At 41.7% G+C, this 27807-nt stretch overlaps 1 protein-coding gene across 4 annotated transcripts in view; it reads right to left on the reverse strand.

Moving 5' to 3' along the window:
• Positions 1–27807, reverse strand: part of ATXN7 (ataxin 7) — a 146843-nt gene that overhangs the window by 8149 nt on the left and 110887 nt on the right. For all 4 annotated transcript variants that reach the window (XM_081942794.1, XM_081942796.1, XM_081942793.1 and 1 more), the window contains 6 exons: positions 8734–8989; positions 7370–7629; positions 6157–6239; positions 4025–4290; positions 989–1187; positions 279–400 (listed from right to left, as the gene is read on the reverse strand). In XM_081942794.1, coding sequence (XP_081798920.1) covers positions 279–400; positions 989–1187; positions 4025–4290; positions 6157–6239; positions 7370–7629; positions 8734–8989 — 1186 coding nt within the window. The remainder of the gene's footprint in view (positions 1–278; positions 401–988; positions 1188–4024; positions 4291–6156; positions 6240–7369; positions 7630–8733; positions 8990–27807) is intronic.

The raw sequence follows: 27807 nt of genomic DNA on the forward strand, positions 1-27807 counted from the left end.
ATTATAGGTGTTGGCACGCCTGTGCACGACCCCCCTGCACTCTCCCCGCTTTTGGCACGCAATCTGAAAAGGTTAGCCATCACTGTTCTATAAGTTTAACATCTGTTGTTCTTGGAAATTATCATAATATTCATCCTGGTTCCAGAAAAAATAATTTCTACTTATTTTGAAATTGCTAATAAGGCTGAGAAACTTTTTTCACTTCTTTGGTCTTTACATGCAAATAAAAAAAAACATTAACAGTGAAATAAATTAGAGAGTCTTCAGTGTCAACTCACTTCCACATCTGTGAATTAAGATGTTTGTCCACCATGACATTAAGTGCACATCGGATATGGTTCCACCGCTTATCAAATACATAGTGACCTCTTCCAATTTGTCGACTACCAAATGTGCAAAACTGGGAAGGCAAGGAGAACAAGAATATGATTTTAATTTTACTAATTCAAGATGTATTTAACCAACAAACAACACTTTAACAAATAAAATCAAGACAAAATGAAACTTAATATCTGCAATTAACTTACACTAAACGTCCACCTAAAGGATCTTATATATATATATATATATATATATATATATATGCCACCTCAACTCACACTTCATAGGATTTCTTATGTAAATCTTTTTTCTCAACCTTGGTCACATGAGGATATGTGGACTTCAACACCCAGAATTCCCCAGACAGCATTGCTGGCTGAGGAATTCTGAAAGTTGAAGTCCACACGTCTTCAAGTGGCCAAGATTGAGAAATACTGTTTTAGAACACTAGATGTCCAATGAAGAGTTTCTTTTATTCTGCCATCATAATAACATATGAAACCCCAGAATAATCTAATGCGTATTACACCAATCACGGCCAACTCCAGAATCCGTCATCTGCAGCAAACTGTTCCGTGCATTTCCATCTTCTCTAACGAGGCAACTAAAGCAGCTGCTAATATACAGCTTTTAAATATAACACAGGAAAGAATTGACTGAAACATACAGCAGCTGCTTGAGGATGATGATCCGAGTAAAGACAATCCAGTTTTTCAACAGGCTCTTCTTTTTCATCACATTCTCCCTCATCACTGGATAACCGAGATGCTGGCTCAGCTGCAGGCAAGGGAGCATGTGGAGATTCATGGAGTGATGGAGACTCACTAGGGGCATTCCCACTGTGCTGGCCAGGACAGCCTGGAGGCCTTCAGACAAGAGGAATCATTGAATAAAAGTAATATTAGAAAACAATTTGAAAGCTTGCACAACACCAGTACTAGGGTGCCATTGATTCCACCATAACGTTTTATTTCCTTTGTAAACATACATAAAAAAATTGTCATACTGAGGTTTTATGAATACAAAATGAAATTTAAAGGCCCAGTGAAATGATGCACTAATCCAGTGATGGCGAACCTATGGCACGCGTGGCACAGGTGGCACGCGGAGCCATTTGTCAGGGCATGCGAGACCCTGAGTTCACCCTTTTTTAAAGCCATTTTTCGCCCTCCCCAGGCTCCAGTGCGTTTATAGGAGCCTGGGGAGGGCGAAAACAGCCCCCCCCAGGAGGCCCTCCGGAGGCTTCATGAGCTTCCCTGAAGCCTCCGGAGCACAAAAAAATGGCCCTATGGGCAAACCGGAAATTCAGGAACGGACTTCCGGTTTGCTCGGAGGGTCATTTTGACTGCTCCGGAGGCTTTAGGGAAGTGTCCTAAAGGTTGCTGAAGCCTCTGTAGGGCTCCCGGGGGGCGGGGGAGGCTGTTTTCGCCCTCCCCAGGCTCCTATAAAGCCTCTGGAGCCTGGGGAGGGCAAAAAAAGCATGCAAAAAATGGGTCACACCTGTAGTGTGCGCATGCTCACTGGGGTGGTTGCGCTTTGCAATATGGGTGCGGCACGCCCCCACATGACCCCCCCTGTGCTCCCCCCACTTATGGCACACAAGCCAAAAAAGGTTCGCCATCGCTGCACTAATCCAATGTAAATATCAAGGGGTGGGGGGAGAGATGAAGGCATTAATAGAATAACACAGTTTAAAGAGCTCCTGGAGGCCTTCTAGTCCAACCCCAATAGCAGGACATCCTATACCATTCCAGACAAAGTGGCTGTCCAGACTTGTCTTAAAAGCCTCCTGTAGTGGAGCGCCCGCAACTTCTGAAGGCAAGCTGTTCCACTGGTTAATTGTTCTCGCTGTTAGGAAATTTCTCCTTAGTTCTAGGTTGCTTCTCTCCTTCCATTCATTGTTTCTTGTCTTGCCTCCTGGTGCTTTGGAAAATTGCCTATTGAAAATCAGTTTGGTGTAATGGTTAAGGCACCAAGCTAGAAACTGGGAAACTGTAAGTTCCAGTCCTGCCTTAGGAATAAAATCAGCCAAATGATCTTGGACCAATCACTCTTTCTCAACTCTACAAAGCAACAGTGAAAAACCATTTCTAAAATTGTGCCAAGAAAGCTGCAGGGACTTGTCCAGGCAGTTGTCCGGAGTTTTAAAAAAACTGACTTTAAGGCAATATAGATTTGATAGATCTAATGGTAAGATCTAAGCAACAATGTGTTTTTCCATTCATTTGGGGGGTTTTAGGCAGGATAAGAGATATCTCTCATGGATGCTTTAATTAATTATCCAAAGGGTTGGACTAGATGATCCTTGTGGTCCTTTCCAACTCTACAAGTCTAGGATTTCTAGACTATGGTCACAGTCATGAACTTAATGTGACAGTGTTGGTCATTACAGACACTTTGAGACTAACTACTAATAGCATAGTAAGAATAAAACAGCAGTGATGAAAAATCATGGCAGAATAACAACTTCCTCTGAACAATAAAGGTCAGGGATAGTTATTGTGACTCAATGGTTTTTCCAGTAATTTATTTTTACACAGAGCCAATTGTTTAGAGTGTAAAAGTAATGGGAGTCTATTTCCATCCTCCCATTTCACAAGCATATTCAAGCCAACTGTGAAATTACTTCTGCGTATCATAGAAAAATTAAAAGGATCAACAATTACAGACACAGCAAAAAGAAAGAACCAGGAAGATCAGAGAAATATTTTTGTTTTTACGTCCCTCACTATATTTTATTCATCTTTTTTTAAAGCTCTAGATGGGGTTGGTATGCAGCACTTGCTTACTGCTGATTGGCCTATATCATTACCTTGAAAACATTTTATAACGAATCTTTCTTAATTTAGTATTGTACTAATTTTAGAAGTGGAGTATTCTGACCTAGGCTTCCCAAGTGCATGAAGCAAACTCCTGGTCCCGACAAAAACCCCTTTTGTTAATTGACTGTGAATTCTGCTCATTCACATCCAGCAAAGTCTTTCAAGGGAGGATTTACAGTCACAGACCTTATCTGGCTTGGAGAGCTGACGGGCCGATATCTGCAAAACTTGGCAAGGAGTCTCGGAGAGTCACGAGCCAATTAAGCGAACTAATGGTCTCCTGCAAACTCCGCTCCCCTTTCGCTCCTCTTTTATTTCCTCTGGGAGGAGCCATTCATCGTCCACCTATGGTCTTACTCCCAAGTCAACCCTGTTCTTTAGCTGTTCCCTTCATTTGGCCACTCTGTGCATGTGCACACTGGAAACAGGCTCCAGCTGTTCATCTGCCTCACTGATGTCTGACTCTGAAGGCAGCTGATAAGTGGCATGTGGCTCTGACCTCCTCTATGCCTCCGACACAGAGCCCTCATCAGAGCCTTCCCCAGACTCCAGGACTGGCCCATCTTCCTCCCCAACCTCCTCACTGTCCGAGTCTGCTGCCAGCTTCACTGGCTGCTGGCAGGCTGCAACATGGAGGTAATACCAAGTGTTTGGGCAACTGCCACACAAAAGCATGTCACCAACTGAAGAGAACTGATGGTAAAAGTGGCAAACGATTTGGATGGAAATAATTCAGCACATCACTAATTTCTTGAATTTCTTCAGGAAGAGACACCCATCCTCACAAGGTAGCATCAACATACCATTGGGATGATATTTGCGGGGGGGTGGGGTGTGTGGATGTCACAAGACACTCATCCCAACCTGTTGAGGACACTTACCTTGGAAGACTGGGGGTGTGAGGTTTGGGTTTATTAGGTACTAAAGGCTTTGATTCTGTAGGAATAACTCCATGAGAATTTTGGTGCAGCTCCTGGGAAGTCCTTGAAGGTGAGGGATGTGGTTCCCTGAGAAGGGGCATCTGCTGATGATGATCCAAATGGCGGAGTAATTCTTTTTCCCTGGTTTTGCTTTTGTGCTCAGCTAGTAATAAATCAAATCGTTTCCTCCGACCCTGCACAGCTCTTCGCTGAGTTAGGGAATGTGTCTAGAAAGTACGAAATATTAAATTAGTTCAGGCTTTAAAAGGATTGCAGAAATTAGACACAGACATTAGAGGCTGAGTGTGCAAAAGGGGTTAGACTCTTCGGCAAGCCACTAATAAAGAACAATGGCCCAACATTTATTTATTCATTTGAATCCTGCATATCCAACACATCTTTCTTCTCCTTTTCCTGCAACAACAACCCTGTGAGGTGAATTGGGTTGAGACAGGGTGACTGCCTCAAAAGTCCCCCAGCCAATTTTTATAGCTAAGACAGGACAGGAATTCATGGTCTCCTGGTTTCTAGCTGGTGCCTTAAACCACTAGGCCAAACTGGCTTTCTCAAATGGATGGATTCTTTATTTTAGGAAAATAAAGCCCATGGCATATCAGGGAATCTTAAGGAATGTCTTTCATTTGTCCCCACTGTAGCAATGTTGTAAGATAATGTTCGGCGCAAAGGCAGTGTATTTTTAAAACTGAGAGTGGACTTGAATTTGAGTCCTCCTGTTGTAGTCCAACACCTTAATCACTACTTCACATTAGCTCTGACTAAGCAAACAACCTAGCCATTTTTCCTTACTACTATTCAGGACCAAGCATGTATCCTTATACAGCATGTAATTTTTACAAAGACTCCCAGATCAACCTTGAGTTTGGGGTGAGAGCTAAAGGGGAAAAAAGTTATGGAAGAAAGAGATAGGAAATATCTATTATATATATAACAGACCTCTGGCCTACTGTAATAGATCTAAGTCTGTCTTGCCCGACTTTCTTATGAAAATATTATAGCGTTTAAAATAGAACTTAATGAATAAACTATCATCATACTGTGTTTCTTATTTCATGATAAATCAAATTCATTACATGTGGCAGTTTTATACGGTATAAGAGTGTTCAAAAGAGTTGACATCTGCTCATGTCCCCATATATCTGCAGTGACTGCACAATTTCTAAATTTAGAACCTGATCAAGCAGAAATATTGTAATGGTATGCATTTTTTTCTTTTTTTTGTGCCTTTGAGTCAGTGTTAATGCCTAGCAACTGCCTGGACAAATCCCTGCAGTTTTCTCACTTATCAGAGATGGTTTGGCACTGCTTCGTTCCCAAAGAGAGCAGGAGTGGGGGTGGGGTGTTGGCCGAAGATCACCCAGCTGGCTTTGTGCCTAAGGTGTAACTAGAAGTCTCCAGGTTTCTAGCCTGCTTTAGCTACTACCTCAAACTGGCTCTCTAATGGTATGTGTTAAACATAATTAATTCTGTCCAAGGAACAAATGTTATTTGTGATTGGCTAGGGAATTCTGGGAGTTGAAGCCCATCCAGCTTAAGTTTGCCAAGGTTGAGAAATTCTGTTCTATACTATTTAAATGGGTATTGTGATTTATGAATTACTTTTAGCATACATCATAATTATGAAGTAGTACACGTGGAATACCTAGTTCTACTTTTAAGTTCAGGCTAATAAAAGTCAAAAAAAAAAAATCAATATAAAGAATGAAGCACTGATCTAGCAATGGATGGGAGAAGTATGAATGAACTCCAGTTCAATTCTCACATGTATTTTTCACTGGTATTACTGAAACCATGCTTTTCCTATGTTTTATTTTATTTTACCAATTTATTTTTTTTACAAGAATTCTCTTTATACATTCCATACATAGGTTCTTTTTGTTGTTCTTGATAAATGATTAGTTTCAGATTTAAAAAAAACAGAATGTCGGGAACGGCATTATTCAAATGTATTTTCACAAGGACGTTACATTTTCAAAAGTACTCAGTCAGCCTATACTGAAATCTCTCAGGTTGTTTTTGCAGCAGATTGTTCAAATATGCTAAATTACTTTGGAGGTCCAATATAGGCATCTTACCTTGCATGTTAACGACCTGGTACAGGGTTTCTTGGTTTCTGTGTCAATGACTCCGCAGTAGATATCAGGATCAAATTCTCTCTCTATTAAAGGCAAGATAAAATTGTCATACTTGGACTACATCGGTTTGTGCTACTGTATAATTAAATCCCAAGTTGCTTTCAACTTTCATATATGTCACTATGTAGCAATCATTAACATTTGAGTTTTTTTGGTTTTTAGAAAACCCGGTTAGGTCTGTAACAGAATTTAAGAAGGTAAAATTCGCATGAAGACTCTCAATTAGCAGCCATTCTCCTTAGAAAAGAAAGAGTAAAAAACAGCAATTAATTGAGAGTTAGCATTTGTAAAAGTTGCATCATATTGCAACAGTACTACTGTTGCCACAAAAATATTCAGCTAAGTTCAGCTAAGCATGTAAGAATGCATTTAAAGATTGTAGTGCTGCACAGAATACACTTGAGTTACTACACCTTTGTACAGGTGCATATGCCAAATGTTATTGGTTAAGATGAGGGTTAATCATTATAATTCCAGAAATACTGAAGATGAATTCAGTAAAACAATATCTGAAAAAACACTGTGCTTTTCTGTGCAGTTGTGCTATTTGCTATTTTATTTTTATATAAAAATAAATATAAATGTGTGTGTGTGTGTGTATGTATATGTATATATGTGTATACACACACACACACACAGCTCCTATTATATAGGAGACTAAATAGCATTGCAGAATTCATGGACAGGTTACAAATTTGTTGAAATTTTCAACAGAGCAGTCCCTTGAGATATGAAATCAACTCAAAGCTCATATTGTAAAATCCAAAGAATCCATGGGTGCTTCTTTTTACCTTACCTACCAATGTTAATGCTTTACCTTTTGCATTGTTATTATGATTAAATACATGCTTTATGCTATTGGCTAGGATCCTTTTAAGTGTGAGCACAGAATATGTATGGCTGATTTTTCGTTTCAAAAATGTATCAGCAGCTATCGGAAGGATTCACAATGGGGAAGGAGAAGCTATGCAGAACCCTTCACATGGCACTCTGGATTCTGGTTATTCAAAGATGGTAATTATTAACTTTTCTATACCATTTCTAGAGTTCAGCATAACTTCAGAAACATACATTTTACTTTTACCTTTATTATAAAAATGCACATGGCTTTTTATTATAATATTCTACATTTGACGTTCATTGTAAGAATTACCTGACAGTCTTTTGTGTAAAAATTTCCTATTATTTGTACTCTCGTCTTGTTTCTTTTCTGTATATGGAGGCACAGAGAGAACACTTTTACCATTCAGTATCTGTCCAGGGGAAGGCAAGGGTGGCTTTGGTATTGAGGGATTAAGGCCAGTCTTTATTGAGGAGCTCACAGTAGTAGAACAGGTTGGACCAACAGCAGGCTTCAGTAATGCACCATCTAACTTTGGATGTATTTTTTCCATTTTGACAGATGGAGTCATGCTAGTGAAGAAGAAATATAAGGCAAAGCCATATGTTAATTGTTACACAATGAAGCCTCCCTTATTTAGGCATGATTTAATATACAGTACTCCTCATTTTCATCCCAATTTAACTGTCCTTCTCATTTAAACACAAGGATTTCTAAATGCTTCTCTTTCTATGCAACCCAGGGCAAGCCAGAGCAATCTGACACTATTCAAGGTAATATCCTTCCATATCCGTCTTCCTCCTCTAGAGAAATTCTGGGCAATTGATTGTCTGAGAAAGAGTACATGTGTGAAAAGAGAAACCTTGCCATATGGTATTGGCTAGGGCTCAGAACAGAAGACAGAAAGACGTGTTATGTGTCTGAAGAGGCTTTCCTTTTTCATTACCACGGAAAAGCCTTTCAGGAACACTGCCATTTCATTTTCCATTTTCTGGAAGTGGGAATGTATCATGACAGGCCGTCTCCGAACTGACAAAAAGCTATTTCTGGAGCACTGGATCCGAGTCAAAAAGCAAGCTGACATGATCACTGCGCAGCTCTAGTTAATTATGTCATTTTTCAACCTTATAAACAACAATTCCACCCTCAATCCAGATCTACAACTTGCTACCTGATCTTAGTTTTCTTATTTTTGGCCACTATGTTCTGAATCACAGACCAATGGGGCAGGCCTATTATTTGGGGGAGCAAATCCCTCTCTTTCTTCCTCCTACGTGATTTTTCCTTTCCTCTCTTTCTCAGCATTAATCATGCTCTTGTGTTTCATCTGCACCAATTTTAGGGTTAGCCTCTGCTCCATTTAACAATGACTTGCAAATCCAGTGTCTTCCTTGGTTTAATAGTTCCTATTAATTCTTAATGCGTGTGGTGCAGCTAGCTATACAATGTTATTTACTGATCGGGGGGGTGGGGATGAAAGAGGAAGGGTCATACAGGAGAGCGTTTCATGGCATTTTCCCCAAATCCTAGTTTACGGTTGGAAAATAACCAGTACCAAAATAAAATACCGTGCTTAAAAATGGACCTGGCACAGTTAGAAACAGAGTGCTCGTCTCAGTGCTAAAACTTTTCTATTTTCAAAACAAAGGCAGGTAAGGAATCAATAAATAACTCACATTTTGTCATGGAGACCTTTGCTATGGATTAGATGCATTGGCCTATTGTTTCCACCAATTGGCAGCTTGTCTTTGGGTGATTTCAATAATTTTGAACTGGATGAGGACGATGCACCTGCCCCTCCACCACCGGATGAGCGATTGCTCCCTCCTCCGCTGCTACCTTTACTTTTTGAAGACAGAGATGAATACAAGGAGAATACTGAAGAGGAAGGAGGTGTCAGAGGTGGTTTGCTGGAGGAGCTGTGTCTTCTTTCTGGGACAAAAAACACCCAAAACAAAAGCAAAACGAGACATGTTAATGATCACACAATGCACTGCGATAGTTTCCTCCAAATTATTTCCTATTTCAATGTACGTGGGGTTAAAACCTTGCTTTAGAGGGGTCTCCAGGATCAACTCCCGTTAAATATTTACTGTCACGTCTGCTTCGTTTTACGCATTCTGATTACACGAGTCCTGATTGCAAGAGTCTTCTGCATGAAGACTATGCAATCCAATTTCTGAGTGGATCCTGGCTTTAAAATGTTTTCCTAACAGGGCACTTTAAAAGTGAATTTTGGTTATAACAACAGACTGGGAGATTATACAAATTAGAGCACCTGGGTATAAAATGCATGTTCATTTATATCATAAAGTTTATACGCTGGATAATTATTTTAAATTTAGTCTTCTGCTATTTGAGCTTACGACTGTAACCACAGGTTACTGTATTGAAGAGGTACCCAGGTAGATTATAATTTCAATAATTATTCTGCTAACAAATATTTATCTTAATTCCATTATGAAAGTAATAGTGGGTAAGAAGAAATTATTTGAAAAGTACGAGGAGATAATTTCATGTTAGTTATTTTGGACTACAACTACCATACCCCACTGAATTTTTGGCCTAGTCAAGTATAATATCTATCTATTGCTGTTGGGAAGGACTCAATAAGTGTATTTAATATGCCAAGTCTGGCGGATTCTATGATGAAGTATAATAATAATAAAAACAGTAGCAGACAGCAAATGCAACCTCTGCAAAGAAGCTGAAGAAACAGTGGATCACCTAGATAGCTGCTGCAAGAAGATTGCACAGACTGACTACAAAGAACGGCATGACAAAGTAGCAACAATAGTGCATTGAAGATCTGCAAAAAATACCATTTGTCTACAAGCAAGAAGTTATAGTTTAGCATTCAGACAGGCACCTGACACATAACACCCCAGACTTTATAACGCTTGATAAGACAGGCAAAAAAAGTTGGATTGGGGACATGGCACTGTCATGGCAGTATCCAGAGACAACAGAACAGAAGAGAAAGAATTGGAGAAGATAACAAAATACAAAGATCTGCAAATAGAAATAAAATGAATGGGGCAAAAGAAAGCAAATGTAGAACTACTAATAATAGGCACGTTGGGTGCAATCCCAAAACAACAAGCTTACATATCCTGCAATGGTATCTCTAATATATTAAAGATCAATATCTGCCTATCCCAGGTCCTTGGAAGGACTGGATAGATGGCTAAAAATGCCAAATCCATCCCGAACATCTGGCTGACTGTGAGACAAACTATAATTCCTATCACTATTATTAAACTGACAGCTAACAAAATTCATTCACACAACTTCACAGTTTTAATACCCTGAGATATTAAAGATTTAGAGAAACAAACCATGCTTTTTGATTATAGTTTTGCTTTCTGAATAACTGTTCTCAATTTTTCTCCTAGTAAAAGTGATGTAAATCTTTATTAAGTCCTCTGGGATTTGGCTATAAATGTCCAATATAAATAACATCTATTTGGTGTACCATTACTCCTAGACGGTGGCATATAGGCGACAGTATGCTGATTTACAAGACAGTTTACAGATTAGCGATCCAAGTCTATATAGAGTAGCAAAAGCAAAGGTGGCATAGTGGCCCAAATGTGCTAGTTTCCTTCTATGATAGAAGTAGGGAATGATGGCCCCTTTATGAATTGTGGACTTCAACTCCCAGAATTCCTGAGCCAGCATGTCTTGCTCAGGAATTCTGGGAGTTGACGTCCACAAGTCATAAAAGGGCCGTCTTTCCCCACCCCCCATTCTACGAGTAGGGAATATTTCAAGATAATCAGAATAGAACTGGAAGGGAACTTAGAGGTCTTGTAGTCCAACCCCCTGCTTGAGCAGGAGACCCTGTATTATTTCAGATAGGTGGCTGTCCATTTTTTTTTCTTTAAAACCTCCAGTGATGGAAGCCCTTACAACTTCTGGAGGCAAGCTGTTTCACTGGTTAACTGTTCTCTCTATTAGGAAGTTTCCCCTTAATTACAGGTAGCTTCTCTCTTTGATTAGTTTCTACCCATCGTTTCTTGTCTTACCTTCTAGGGCTTTGAAAAATAAGTTGACTTCCTCTTTGTGTCAGCCCTCCAAGTACTGGAGTACTGCTATCATGTCACCTTACTTCTTCTTTTCTAGTCCTTTTTTTAAAGTAAGTTGCCTTAATTAAGCCATCACTGGTTACTAACTCAGTAAAAAGTGTCCAAATATAACCTTGATTGACAAAACTAGCAATTAAAGTCAATCCCTATAAATCATCTTGTAAGATCACAGTGCACAGATTTTGAATATAAGAAGAATAAATGGCAAGGAGCATAAAATGAAGAATATTTTTACAAGGATAAAAAGATGAGGGGGTTTAATGAATGGTGTTGGTATGAACTGGATTAAGTTTTATGATTCATTTTTTTTCTCCTATCTAATTTCTTCCGTTTACTATTTCTTACTCCTTTTCTGCAAACTGTGTAACATTATCCACTCCAAGAGGAAATAGTATGTGATAATTCCAGGGTTAGGGTGTATTATACCCATTGGTATTCCATTTTTTTTGTAACTATTATAAAGAGCTCCCTTCTTAAATAAGTATCCAGTAAGATAATTACTGTATTTACAAAAGTATGAGCTATGCAATATATGTGGGTTTTATATCCTAAATTCTTTCTTCTACAAAGGATTAAAAAACTAAGGTATAAAATGTCCTTTTTTAACAATGCTGTTTGCTAAGATATAATTGGAGTCTCTTAAAAATTCTGTGCTACGTGATGTAGCTAATGTTAACGTTAGTCATGACAAATCCTTTATATAAAACAGAAAAAGTAATGCTGGTTATTTTCACCTTCTTAACCACTGTATACTTGGCAAATCCTAAATCCTAATAAATGACAGTTGAAAATAGTGCTTGATTCACTGGCAAGTTACTAACATTTTGTATTTTGTCACTCTTCAAATGACTATTTCCTCTATATAAATGAAGCATTGGTTGAGATATTACTAAATGCCAACATTTTCACTGCAAATAATTCTTATGAAAAATAACTTTTTGATTGACACAAATGTCAATAGTTGTCTTTATTTCTGGATGAGTCAATCAGTGTTCTGAATGGTCCTGATATTGAATTTCCCAGTGATAATGTTCACAATCAATCTATGTAGAAGGTTAATGAAATTCTATACTTTACTGAAGAAACCAAAACACTTATTTAAATCATGATTTAAATCACTAGTAAAAAGGCTTGATTTAAATCAACTCAATTTAAATCATTTTTAAAGAGCAACTGTCATCTCTGTCCCACAGCAGCTCCTCCTCTGACCTGTTGTTGACTCACCGACAGTCCCAATATTGCAGAAAATACAGCCTCAAACTACCTAACTAAGCTCCATTTCATGCTGAATAAACTAAATTATTAAGGTTTCTTAAATAGAAAACTATCTGTAGATAGATTTTTACTCCAAAAGCATTTTATTAAAATAAATTTGATTAAAAAAATCCGATTTAAATTTAAAAAATCTGATTTTTTTTTATTTTAAAAAATCATCAGTGTTTATCCACCCTGGTTTCAAGGGAGTAACGTGCTGCTCAGTTCAGCTTGAGGAAAGAAAAAAAAAACCTCTTTGCATATAGAACCCTGGATCATACCCAGAGTCAAATGTCAGTGTAACTGTAGGTAGCTTTACCCATAAACCAACACAAATTAGAAGACTACTGATTCTATGGCTACTGCTCTCCAGAATGATAAATGACCAGGGGGACGGGATGGGACAGAAAGATGTGCAGGATACGAAATTGGGGAAGGAGCACAAGAAATGTATGTATGTATATATGTATGTATGTATGTATGTATGTATGTATGTATGTATGTATAGTATGCATGCATGCATGCATGTATGTATGTATGTATGTAGATAGGTAGGTAGGTAGATATAGATAAATAGATAGATAGACAGACAGACAGACAGATAGATATAGTTTTGACGTCCTTTTCAGGAGCTATGAATTAAATCAAGTAAATATAAAATAGATTTGTTATCAGGGCATTTGAAAGAAAAAAGCTGATTTGGAGTGCAAGAAGACACCCATGTAGCATCAGCTAAACCCTTAAAGCAGAGTGTCAAACTCAATTTCATTGAGGGCCTCATAAGGGTTGTGTTTGATCTCAAGGAAACTGGGGGGCATGGCCAGAGTGGGTGTGGCCAGTTCAACGTCACTCATTGAGGCTCCGTTTTTGCTGCAATGGCCTCCTGCAGCCCTCTGCTATTGAAAACGGAGCTCAAGGAGGCTGCGTGCAGCCCACCCAGGCTCCGTTTTCAGCAGCGGCAGCCTTCTGCAGTCCACTGCCAATAAAAATGGAGCTTGGGGAGGCTGCGTGCGGCCTGCCCGGGCTCTGTTTTCTGCCATGTCGGCCTCCTGCAGCCCTCTCTGCCAGTGAAAATGGAGCTCAGGCGGTCCTGCGAGCTCTGTTTTTGCTGCCAGAGGCACTGTGGACTGCTCCTTCACTGCTTCCAGAAAGGGCACGCGGGCCAGATCTAAGCATCCCATGGGCCAGATCTGGCTCCAGGGCCTTGAGTTTGACACCCCTGCCTTAAAGCCAGATTTGAGTTAACAACAGGTGTGTCTACACTCTTTCCCTTCAGATCACTACACAACTCATTATTGGATAACATCCTAATTGTTAAATAATAATAAAAACACACATAAACCAAGCTAACTTAATAGTATAATCTAGTACACCTCCTAGTATTATCAAATATCCTATTTCAATCTGCAAAGCATAGGCTTAGATCAGTGGTTCCCAACCATTTTTTTTGGCCATGCCCCACCTAAACATCTCTAAAATCCTGACCCCCCCCCCCCCCGTGACATATGATTCTTACTTTACTCAAAAAGTGAACTCTACCAATGCGGAGGAAGCCTCGTGCGAAGGAAGCCTAACTTGGTTTAAAGAAGGTTCTAATTGCCCCCATTAAAAATCCAAATGCCCCTGTGGGGCATGGGCCCCACATTGGGAACCACTGGCTTAGATTTAATTTCTGCAATACAAGTAGTCCTCGACTTACAACCACAATTGATGAAACCAATTTTTCATTGCTGAGACATTTGTTAAGTGAGTTTTCGTTCTCACCACAATTATTAAGTGAATCACTGTAGTTGTTAATTTAGTAACACAATTGTTCAGTGAATCTGGTTTTCCCATTGACTTTGCTTGTCAGAAGGTTTCAAAATGTGATCACATGGCCCCGGGACAACTGCAACAGTCATAAATATGAGTCGGTTGCCACGCATCTCAATTCTGATCACATGACCATGGGAATGCTGCAATGGTTGTGAGTGTGAAAAACGGTCATTTTTTCAGTGCCGTTGTAACTTTGAATGGTCGCTAAATGAACTGTTGTAATTCAAGGACTACCTGTATCCTTCTTGACCAAAAACTTACCAACTTGGCCTCCACCATGTACCATCTACTTTCCACCTATTCGCCATCTATCTACCATCCACCTATTATCCACGTACTGACTTACCATCTGATGTGGAACCTGGCTTGCTGACTTAATTAACATCTATAGCACCCTGGCCCTTGCTGCAGCTCCCCCCAGTATACACTCGAGGTCAGATTTGCTCCTGCTGCGGGAGTCCCCCCTCTCGCAGGTGTGGCCCTCCGCCCTTTCAAGGGCCCACCTTGATGACGGATTCATTAATCCCGAGAGGTGGAGGAAGCGGAGACTCAGGGGTTTTTTAGTCAAATGTTTTTTAAATTCTTTTAGGGGTTCAGGGGTTGGGGGGGGGGTGGGTCAGATCAGGAGCGATGACAAAGCCAGGTCACCAGGTGGGGTCTTGAGCAGAAGGAGCAGAGAGGAGGAGGGGGGAGAGGATACCATTCCTATACAGGGCTCCTTGATTCCAACGGTCGTAGGGAGGGGCAGATATGAGGACAGATTAACAACCCGCAGTCGGTTGGGAGACCGTGGGTGCTGGTTACACCCGGTCGCTTGTACCAACCCCCGCGTTCTAGGTGGTCAGGATTTGCAGGCCCAGGGCCTGAGGCTGCTGTTATGCAATGCGAGGTCCGTTATCAATAAGGCCCCCCTCATTCATGATCTAATTTTGGAGGGGGAGCCGGATCTCGCGGGAATAACGGAAACCTGGTTGGGCCACGAGGGAGGGTTACCCCTCGTGGAGATGTGCCCACCAGGTTACCAAGCATTTCACCAGCCCCGGGCCCGGGGAAGGGGCGGTGGGGTAGCAGTGATTATCCGGGAGGACTTAGAGCCGAGGGAGTCCACTGTGCCACAGACGTCCGGATGTGAATCCCTTGTTGTGAAATGGGGCCCTGGGAGGCAGTTGGGCCTGCTGATAGTATACCTGGCTCCCCGCCATACATCAGTGACCCTGCCTGAGCTCCTCGAGCTAATCTCATCGGTGGCGGTTGAGACCCCCAAACTTTTAGTAATGGGGGACTTTAACCTGCCGTCAGTGGGAGAAGCATCAGAGGGGGTTCGGGAGTTCATGGCTTCCATGACAGCCATGGACCTGACTCAAATGATTCAGGGCCCGACACACGAGGGAGGTCACACCTTGGACCTCGTTTTTGTCTCTCGCCAGTGGTTGAGTGATCTGGGAGGAGTGAATTTAACCATCACTCCTCTATCATGGTCAGATCACTCACTCCTCCGACTTGACTTCCCTGGTGCTACCCCTCGCTGCGGGGAGGCGGAACCGTAAAATACTAGATGGTTCCGCCCGAGGCGCTTGATGGAACCAGACAGGTTCCAGATGGAGCTTGGGCCACCTCCTGCAGCCCTGACCCGCCCTCGGGTAGAGGACCTGGTGGCCGCGTGGAATAATGCGACTACCGGGGCCTTGAACCGGGTGGCGCCTTTGCGGCCTCTCCGGCGGCAACGATCCACCCTGGCTCCTTGGTTCACCGAGGAGCTAAGGGTGATGAAGCGCCGCAAGAGATGCCTAGAGAGTCGTTGGAGATCCTCCCGATCCGAATTGGACCGAGCACAGGTACGAGCCCATTTAAGGACGTACCTAGTGGCATTGAGAACGGCCAAACGTCGATACTGTGCCGCTCTCATTGCATCCGCAGAGAACCGCCCTGCCGCCCTGTTTCGGGTGTCCCGCTCCCTTCTGTTTCAGAGGCCGCGGGAGGCCCCTCTACAGGGTAGAGCAGAGGAGTTTGGGAAATATCTGCTGGATAAAGTCGCTCAAATCCAGAAGGATTGGGTCCCCTTCAGTGGCCCAGTCGAGACGCCAGTGGCGAGTCTTGAGAAACCTTTTTGGGAGGAGTTTGACTTGGTTGCCATCGAGGATTTGGACAGATTGCGTGGACGACTGCGACCTACCACATGTTTGCTGGACCCGTGTCCCTCCTGGCTTGTACTGGCTTCCTGGGAGGTTACACGCGACTGGCTCCTGGGCCTAGTGAACGCTTCGTTGGGTGAGGGGTCTCTCCCGGGCGCCTTGAAAGAGGCGGTGGTGAGACCCTTGCTCAAGAAGCCTTCCCTGGACCCTACGGAGCTGGCCAATTATCGTCCTGTCTCCAACCTTCCCTTTTTGGCGAAGGTTGTAGAGAGTGTGGTGGCTTCTCAGTTCCCACGACATCTGGAGGAGAATGATTATCTAGACCCGCGCCCGTCCGGCTTTCGCCCTGGGCACAGCACTGAGACGGCCTTGGTCGCGTTGGTAGACGATCTCTGGCGGGCCAGAGATAGGGGTTGCTCCTCTATCCTGGTCCTATTAGACCTCTCGGCGGCTTTTGATACCATCGACCATGGTATACTGTTGCACCGACTGGAGGGGTTGGGGGTCCGGGGCACCGTTTTGCGGTGGTTCGGCTCCTACCTCTCCGGCCGGACGCAACGTGTGTTGGCAGGGGGGCAGAGGTCGACCCTAAGCCCCCTTACTTGTGGGGTGCCACAGGGGTCGGTCCTCTCGCCGCTCCTGTTCAACACATACATGAAGCCGCTGGGTGAGATCATCCGTGGTTTCGGGGTGGGATATCATCTGTACGCTGATGATACTCAGCTGTACATTTCCACCCCGAACCACCCCAACGAGGCCATCGAAGTGATGTCCCGGTGTGTGGAAGCCGTACGGGTCTGGATGGATGACAACCGACTCAGGCTCAACCCTTCCAAGACGGAGTGGCTGTGGGTTCCGGCCCCCCGGTTCAACCAGATAATTCCATCTCTGGCCATTGGGGGCATTCAACTTGCCCCCGTGGAGCGGGCGCGCAATTTGGGCGTCCTCCTGGATGCCAGGCTGTCCATGGATGAACATGTGACAGCCGTGGCCAGGGGGGCGTTCCACCAGGTTCGCCTGGTGCGCCAATTGCGCCCCCTATTGGACTGGGACGCCTTACGCACAGTCACCCATGCGCTGGTGACGTCTTGCCTGGACTACTGTAACGCTCTCTACATGGGGCTCCCCTTGAAATGCACTCGGAGACTGCAGTTGGTCCAGAATGCGGCCGCGCGGGTGATTATGGGGAGTACCAAGTACTCCCATGTGACACCTCTCCTGCGCGAGCTGCACTGGCTCCCTGTGGTCTATCGAGTGCGTTTCAAGGTTTTGATTACGATCTTTAAAGCGCTCCATGGCTCAGGACCTAGTTACCTGCGGGATCGTATTCTGCCCCATACATCCCTACGACCCATCCGCTCGCACAGAGAGGGACTTCTCCAGGTGCCGTCTACCAGACAGTGCCATGGGGCGGCGCCTAGGAGCAGAGCCTTCTCTGTGGCGGGCCCAGCCCTGTGGAATGACCTCCCCCCGGATATTAGGACTACTACTGACCTCCGCTCCTTCCGTGTCAAGCTCAAGACCCACCTTTTCCAAATAGCTGGCCTGGCTCGACCATAACTTAGTAACGCTCCTGATGGGTTTTTTAATTTGGTAATTTTATTAGGGGATTTTAAATTGTATTTTTAACTGTCTTTCACTTAAGTCCATCCTCCTCCATGCACATATGTATATGTCTCTGTTTTTTGTATATATGTTTGTCTTATGTGTATTTTTTATCTGTTTGATTGTACGCCGCCCCGAGTCCTTCGGGAGAGGGTTGCGGCTAATCAAATAAAATTATTATTATTATTATTAACTTCTGATATCAACCTGGGATGACTCATAGCTTTCACAAATGACACTTTCTAAGTCACTGGTATAATTAAACAATAATTCAGAGTTAACATTAACAGCAAGAATGAGAGCATGTATGTTTTAACTTCAAATTTGTATCTAAATCTTACACTATTACTTGGGGGGAGAAATCTTTTTTTATTATGGAACCAAGTCACTATAATAAATGTCTAATAATTTTAGAATGCAAACCTTACTTTGAAGCATTAAAACACAACTGAATTTATTCTGTATTAAAAACAGATAGCACTGCCATGAAAGTTTAAAAATATAACTGGTTATGTTCAGCCTGACCAACTACTTATCATTTACATTTCATTGCAAGAAAAATATGATTTCTGTTGTAAACAAAAAGACCTAAAATTACTGTGTCGGTTCATTGAACTGAAAAAAGAGTTATATGTGATCTTAACTGCTAAATTCTATGTTTAATAATACACTGATTAAGTAGTATTCAAATTTCAGGGCAAAAAAATTTACTAACTGCAAAGTCATTTTATTTATATCTGTCGTTTCTTTTACAACAGCTTCCGCTTTTATACAAGCACAGATTTCAAACTTCTGCAAAAGTAGGTTTGAAAAAGAGCAAAATCTGAACTTTGATTACAGGTGCACTTTAATCACAAATACGCCCAACAAAATAAATTCAAGACTTTAAAGCGTGCAGAAATCTTAATCTTAGAATGGTAAGCATCAATTCTGTAAACAGTTACACATTTTTACTATACGGTATGAAAAAAAAAATCTACTATGTTCCAAAAACTGCCATGCAAACCTCAGCATTTTGTCTGAGTTAATAGGAAACTCAGCTCCCCGTCAGCTTTGAACTTTGGCCAAATTACATTTCAAAATGGCTAATGTGAGCTGCTTGCAGCGGTTAATCCCTTATTTGAGATTATCTACTCCGATCAAACTAACTCTGCAAAAGCCATCTAACTTCACCGCTATTCAGCTTCCACTTCTGTCCGAACAAGCAAATGTCAGAAAAAACATTATCAAGTGTAACTCTCTTTGCAACATGTCATGTTAGTACAGAACTATACCAACCTTCTGCAAACTCCATTCAGAACTGGGCATCCTGCCAAATATCTTTCAAAGCTGCACTCAAAAAGTTAAGCAGAGTTTTTCAAGCCTGATGCCATAGAAAAAGGCTGTTCTGAAAAGCAAGTATTTTGTTTTCTCATTGACAAAATATGTGTTTTGCTGTACAATTGCTTCCAAAGTTTTGCTTAATAAGTTTGCTTACAAGCTCCAAACAGACTCCCGTATTTAGTTTTATGTAACATTTGCTAATGCAGTAATATGCGTTTGAGTCACAAAGGTCCTGGCAGATAACTAGTAAAAACAGGGAGGTGGAATCTAATTTTATCTAAAGAGGAATGTGTGAGTAAATTCCTCCGGTAGAAAAACCTGCCAGAGTTTGAGAAGGCTGCTCTTCCATAAATCTACCATGATAATTACTCAGTGTTCCAATTTTATGTTTCTTTAAAATTGTTCACATATTATTAAAATATCTTGCCATAAAAAGCATAATAAAAATTTCATGCAACACTAAATTATCAAACCTATTTAATACAATGTTTTACAATAACAATGATTCCTTACAACAAATCTTCATAATGGTCCTATAAAATTACTTCTATCTTCTGATAGTAACATTTCTTTTTACCAGACTATTTATCTTATCGGTACATTCTTACATGAATACCTGTTCTTTCATACCAGCACTCCTATGTCATAACTCTAATCATTTTTCCACAAATGATTACTAGGGCTGTGTGCACTTCAAAAATAATTAGGAAGAACTGCTTAGGACCTCACACGAGTACAGCACCTTCAGCAATTCATTAAAAAAGCTTATCTTTTTCCAGCTTATCTCTACTCAAGCCTGAAACGTGTTGTGGTTGCTACAAGAACTGCATTAATTTTAATGAGTCTACTCCTTAAACCACTGGCATTTTTACAGGCTTATTTGAAACCCAGGAAAGAAAAAGACATGAGTGCTGAAATGAATAACAGAGAGATACTGTGCCCACACAAAGTCCAAAGCAGTTAGTCCAAATCGTTTTTTGAACAGTACACACAGTATTCATTAGCAGCTTATGCAGAATGCATTACTACACCAGGGTGCTCAGAAATCTGCACACAAATTCAAGGGAATGATCCTTGTTTTCCATGGTAGGAAAACTTAACCATGTCTGAATCTGGTAGGGCTACAGCCCAAATAGGGTCTAGGACAGTGATGGCGCACCTATGGCACGCGTGCCACAGGTGGCAGGCGGAGCCATTTGTCAGGGCACGCGAGGCGCTGCCCTGTCAGCTGGCCAGCGTGCATGTGCGCACTGGCCAGCTGAGTTCACCCCTTTTTAAAGCCATTTTTCGCCCTCCCCAGACTCCAGAGCCTTTATAGGAGCCTGGGGAGGGTGAAAAGAGCCTCCCCCGCCCGCCCCCCCGGAGGCCCTCCGGAGGCTTCATGAGCTTCCCTGAAGCCTCTGGAGGGCAAAAAACCAGCCTTACGGGCAAATCGGTTTGCTTGGAGGGTCGTTTTGACTGATCCGGAGGCTTCAGGGAAGCGTCCTGAAGGTCCCTCAAGCCTTCAGAGCGCTCAAAATGACCATCCGAACAAACCGGAAGTCATTTCCAGTTTGCTCGGAGGTTTGTTTTGACAGCTCCGGAGGCTTCAGGGAAGCGTCCTGAAGGTCCCTGAAGCCTCCGGAGGGCTTCCGGGGAGGTTGTTTTCGCCTCCCCAGGCTCCTATAAAGCCTCTGGAGCCTGGGGAGAGCAAAAAAAGCATGCAAAAAATGGGGGGTTGCTCCTGTAGTGCACGCATGCGCACTGGGGGGTCACACATTGCATTATGGGTGCGGCACGCCCACACACGCTCCCCCCACTTACGGCACACGAGCCAAAAAAGGTTCACCATCGCTGGTCTAGGACAATTTGGTGCGGCCAGCTCAGCAAAGCCAGCTCACCACCGCAAGCACATCACCGACAAGTCACCTCTGCAAATTCATTGCCACCAAGTCGTCGCAAGACAACTCAACATGTCTAATTCTCTGCAGGGACAAGTAGCCACAGGCAGCCGGAGGGAGAGGTGGGCGGGCAGCTGGGGGACCAAGCGGATGGGCAGAGTGCATGGCAGCAGCAATGGCTGTTTTCACACACCCTACTGCTGCCACCACCATCTTGTCAAACTCCAGGCTGTTCGGAGTTTGGCAATTTAGTGGTGGTGGTGTTTGGCCATTTGGTGGCGGGGGCAGTGGGCGGGGAGGATGGTGGGGAGGGGCAGGGCCTGTCCCATTTTCACACACCCCATTGCTGCTTCTGCTGCCATGTCGAACTCTGGCAGAATGTATGAAAATGGGAAGTGCCTGGCCTCCATTGCCTCCCTGCCCAACACTGCCAAACGGCCAGACAGCCAGAACACTTCTGCCACTACCAAACAGTCTGAACTCTAAATGGCTTGGAGCTTGGCATAGTGGTAGCAGTCATATGAGTCTGTGTGGAAATGTGAAGTTTGCTTGTTCGCCTGACTCTTCCTCTGGCTAACCACAGAGTTGTCCCCACAGAGAATCAGCCATGTTGAGTTGTCCTGAAATGACTTGGTGGTGGTGAGTTGACAGGGGCAACTCGGCAGTGGTGAGCTGGCGGCAGAGAGCTGTCCACATTGAGTTGTCCCATTCCAGCCCAAATATCTGTCTAACATTTCTCTGTCTATCACAGGGTTAGGGATACTTCTGCATAAAACAACTAATGGACTGTATAGGACAGTGATGGCGAACCTATGGCACGCGTGCCATAAGTGGCACACGGAGCCATTTGTCAGGGCACGCGAGGCACTGCCCTGTCAGCTGGCCAGCGTGCATGCGTGCGCTGGCCAGCTGAGTTCATCATTTTTCGCCCTCCCCAGGCTCCAGAGGCTTTATAGGAGCCTGGGGAGGGCGAAAAGAGCCCCCCGCCCCCCGGAGGCACTCCGGAGGCTTCAGGGACCATCTGGAGGCTTCCCTGAAGCCTTCGAAGCACTTAAAACTTCTGGTTTGCTCGGAGGATCCTTTTGAGCGCTCCAAAGGCTTCAGCGAAGCCTCCGGACGGTCCCTGAAGCCTCTGGAGGGCCTCCGGGGGGGGGGCGGAGGAGGCTCTTTTCGCCCTCCCCAGGCTCCTATAAAGCCTCTGGAGCCTGGGGAGGGTGAAAAAAGCATGTAAAAATGGGGGGGGTTCGCGCGTTGTGCGTGCATGCGCACTGGGGAGTCGCACGTTGCATTATGGGTGCGGCATGCCCGCACACGACCCCCCTGCGCTCCCCCCACTTGTGACACGCGAGCCAAAAAAGGTTCGCCATCTCTGGTATAGGATCAGTGAGACAAAGCAGCATCCAATTTTAAGAACTTTCTAGAGACTACTCTTATCAACAGTACGTCAATTTGAGTGCTAAAGCATTTTAGAGTGAGCAGCTGTAATACAAGACTAATGTATCATTGTTCATTATGTATCTCCTTGCCATGTTTTCAGAATACAGTAACTGAATAATAGCATTGCCACATTTCACAGACTAAACATACCATAAACATAATCTTGCGTACGTAACATTTGTTCACAGAATTTCATTCCGCACTACACTATTCACACTTCTTCTTTTGCGGTTCTTATGTACAATCCATATGCCTCATCTAATTCCATTGGAAACTTCCAACATTCCTTAGGGATATTATTTTATGCAATTGTCCATGTTTTTGTGTGCATATGTATATACAGAATTCATTTCATGAACTAAAAATGAGTAGGAATTTTTTGCTGCATAATATTTGCTTTAATCATTCCACTATACATGATAAATATATCCGTTTCTGATTTAAAATCTACAGTGGGACTGTGAATAGGAAAATTATTATTATTTTTATATAATTTTTTTTATTTTTTTATTTTCAAAGCAGACACAACACAAAGAATCCTCCTTCTTTACATACTGTAGATTGTGTTTAAATTGGTTACAAAAGACTTTCGTGCATCTCTTCCACAGTCATCAACCATTGTTACAGATCTTCTGATTTATGTGGGATTAATTGTTTATTTGGTGCCATGAAGTCTAACACTTCTGAGTGTGATGTAAACAAGGGCACTAAGGAATTTCTCGAAGATAACATTTTATTTATGGCCCCCATAAAAAAGGGGCTCATAGATAAACATTCCATCCCTTACTGTCACGGTGATATCTCTGACTGTCTAATCAATGATATATGTACATGTGAAGTTTTCCATACATGAAATTGTATCTTTTCATTACGTAGTTTTCTTGTTTATGAATGTGTATCCACCCACCCTATTGAAACCAATAAAAGAGAGCCACGGAGTCAGATCTGGGCTCCTCATCCCGAGAAAGCAGCCTCTGCCTCTTTCATGATCCGGCCCCCCATGAGAAGCCCACCGGACATTCGCAAACCATAATTCATATTAACTCAAATATTTTAACACCAGATATATTTATACATATTACCACCATCATACCTCCATTTTCATTTGACTATAATTGTTTAAACGTCCTTCATCATAAAATATATCAAGATTTAAAACATAACCACATACTGGCATTTCATTTCTAAGATCCTCCAATAACACTGAATCCTTATGGCCTATTCTGGCTAAACATCGATAATATTTAGTAACAAACATTTCTGATCCTCCTTTCCAAATCACTGTTTACAATTTACATCTACTTTCCTTATGTTGTACCCATGCACATATATACATTGTTTATCATTATCCCTCCTTTATTTGACTGTGTCCTTTATCATAACATTTTCCCCCCTAATAAACAAAACTTAACTAAATTTAACTTAGTTCTTTATTAACCTTTATATATAACCAAAACATTTTCTAATCTTCCTTTCATAGGTACCATTCAATATATATATCCAATTATTATTTATCATAGCAAAACACATGTATACATTATTATCATTATCAATTATTTATTTAACTATATCGATTGTCACTAACTTTCACTAAGTTTAACTAGTTTTAGATTATAGGAAAATTATTTTAATAATCAGACGTACCATATATAACTCTTTCAAGAGGCTTCTCAAAAAAGAGGATATTTTGGAGGCAGAGTTGCCATGCGGCAAGATGGGTAGCAAAAAATAAATAATAATAATAGTAATACATAATAGATAATTATAGGGATAATGCAGCAATCTTACTGCTCCTAAATTACATTAGGTCATCCGTCCTTAATGCATATAAGACTTCATATTATTAATAAATAACATCAAATAGCAAATTATTTTATTAGTAATAGCAATTTATATACTACAGTTAGTCCTTGAGTTATGACTGGTCACTTAGCAATTGTTCAAAGTTACAATGGACCTCCAAAAAGATGCTTATGATCTGGATTTGAGGTTCCAACAGCCAAGGCGACCTACAGTCATATGATTGTATTTTGGGCACTTGGCAACCAGCCAAATTTGATGGCTATTTGTAGTGTCCTGCAGTCATATGACAGGAATTCCCAATGTATTTTTTCAGAAACCAGCTTTTACTTCCAGTTTCCAGAAAAAACTGTCTATTGCAGACAATGTGTTCAGTTAATGACTGCCCGAAAAAAAAGTTGATCAGCTCATAGGATGACCTGCTTAATGACTGGCATGACATATGACCATAATTCTGGGTTCAATTATGGCTGTAATTAACTATCTGTACTAAAAATCTCATGCATGTAACCTTTAACTGGTTGAAACAGTGATTCATAGGAAAACCCGTTTTCAATTAAGGTACCTCAAATGGGCTAACTTATAAAATGAGTCCAAAGTCCGAAAGCATTTTATGACATAATACAAGATATCATAAGACAATTCCTGTGATCAACTCTTGGTATTTGTGCGATATAGTTTAATATGGGTTACTTTAATCTCTAAATATCTCCCTGAATTTTAAAGAATTTTTCAAATTCATTAGTGCCATTGTTGAGGGCGGGTGGGAGGAAAATTGTAGAAGGAAGGAAGGAAGGAAGGAAGGAAGGAAGGAAGGAAGGAAGGAAGGAAGGAAGGAAGGAAGGAACTCTAATGCTCACAGCCATTCAATGGGGAAGCTGACAAGGTCACTTCCACCCGACTGATTTTTTTTTTTGGCTGCTTGTGGTCATTTCTATTCTCTATATAGGTCAAGCAATATCTCTAAATATATGACCCAATGAGCCACACTTGTCTAGTTACTTATTAAAATTGTATGTTTACCCCCCCTCCCCCAACAACTCCACTCCTATTGGTTCAGAGTATACAAGCTCTGGGTTAATATTTTTACTAGAACAACCCATAAGATCTTCCTCATAAGATGCAGAATATATAAGGACATATATATTCTCCAAACTATTCCCCAGATAAAACCTAACTGGCATTAATAACATCTGGCAGCTTGTACAGAGTATTAGAGTAACACTAAAGATTAGCACAAGAGCAAGCAACATAAAATATACAATCTGACAATGATATTTAGGAATATTTAGATTAAATGAATATGGGGTTAAATTAAATGGGGTTTACATATGGAAGAAATCAGGTGAAATGAATAGGCCCCTTTCACTGGATTTTCTAGTATATCTCAAAGGATTTCTGGAATAACAGCAGAAAAATATGCATTTCCCTACATTATAGCTAAAGATACATTTCCTTTTCCAATGTTTGTATCTCACATGATAGCTGCTTTAATTTTGTGGATAGTTTCACAGTTCTACAGCATCATGTTTAAGCAGTTTTAGCCCCTTAGAATATTTTCTAGCACCCCTGCCAAACTACAAATTGATTAACTCAAGGCTCTTCCAGTGTTTGCCTATGTGTGTGTGTGTGAGTGAGTGATAGAGAGAGAAAGAGAAAGAGAATGAATTGGATACTATGCTCTTGCTAAAAGACTTTTTCTTTGTAAAGGTAGGGTTAAGCTAGATACTGTATAGTAAAATCACTCCAAAATTCTGTGTGCATTTCAAGTTGAATATTGTTTCCTTAGGCTATACCAGTGATGGCGAACCTATGGCACGTGTGCCATTTGTCAGGGCATTTGAAGGTCCCTGAAGCCTTCGGAGCGCTTAAAACGACCCTCCGAGCAAACCAGAAGTGACTTCCGGTTTGCTTGGAGGGTCGTTTTGAGCGCTCCAAAGGCTTCAGTGAAGTCTCTTGATGGTCCCTGAAGCCTTCGGAGTGCTTAAAATGAGCCTCCGAGCAAACCGGAAGTGACTTCTGGTTTGCTCGGAGGGTCGTTTTGAGCCCCCCAAAGGCTTCAGGGAAGCCTCCTGAAGGTCCCTGAAGCCTCCGGAGGGTTTCCGGGAGGGCGGAGGAGGCTGTTTTCGCCCTCCCCATGCTCCTAAAAAGCCTCTGGAGGGCAAAAAAAGCATGCAAAAATGGGAGGGTCGCATCTGTAGTGCGCGCATGCACACTGGGGGGTCGCCCATTGCATTATGAGTGCAGCATGCCCCGACATGATCCCCCTGCGTTCCCCCCACTTATGGCACGCGAACCAAAAAAGGTTTGCCATCGCTGGGCTATACTGTTTGCTCCAGGAAAATTTCATGAATCTCACTAAAATAGATGTTGCAAATATACTTTACTCACAAAATGTCACAGTTCTAAAGAATTAACTTTTTGAGATTTTAAAATTTTAATATGGTATTAAATATTCCTAATACTCTTGTCTCAGGAGCTATATATCACAGTACATAACGGCAACAATTCTATTTAAAATTACTGAAACTGAGAAATAATTTGATTATTTCAGTTATTTGATCATTTTCAGTTAAAAATGAACTGGATGTGATTAGAAACCAAAATATCTAGGCAAAGGCTGGATACCCTAGTTGTCAGAAAGTTGCATTAGGTGTTTAAATGTTGCTGTAGTAACAATTTATTTATAATTACATTCTACGTGATTCTCGGAAAGCAATACCATCTGTCTGCATTTTGCTGGTCCATGGAAAAGCCACAAAATCAGAAAAATCAGAGGAACAAAAATAATATTCTGTGTTTCTTCCTGCTGTATCTAAATAACTTATAAATCCTCCCCAGATGTTTTGATAACACAAAACATATATAACAATATAAAGTAATTATACAGCCTCTGTATCGGCTTTCCTCTTTAGCCTTTACAATTCTCCATTCTGCATTGCCTTCCTATTGCTTTTACCTTGTCCTATAATATAACAGTAGCGCTAACACTTATACTAATATTGATTACTTATATCACTATATATTTACATTCTCTATTTTCTGTTTTAGCTTCTGTTTCCTAGCCTCTTATACATTTTATTCCATATTTTATAGAAATCCGATTCTTCTCTTTCTTTTAGTTCTATTGTCATTTTGTCCATCTCTGCACATTTGAGTACTTTTCTAATTATTGTTTTATCTGTGGGGGTATTGATTTTTTTCCAGTTTTGTGCAAAAGCAATCCTGGCTGCAGTGAGTATGTGTATGATTATGTATTGAGATTGTTTATCCATTTTTTGGTCTAATAGTCCTAATAAGAATGCTTCTGGTTTCAGTTCTATTTTTCGCTCTATAATTTCTTCTAACCATTTCCGAATTTTGCACTAATATTTTCTTGTGATGGAGCACATCCACCACATATGGTAGAATGTTCC

The sequence above is a fragment of the Natrix helvetica genome (genome assembly GCF_964273705.1).
Source record: "Natrix helvetica genome assembly, chromosome: 1".
In the NCBI taxonomy this organism is placed as follows: Eukaryota; Metazoa; Chordata; class Lepidosauria; order Squamata; family Natricidae; genus Natrix; species Natrix helvetica.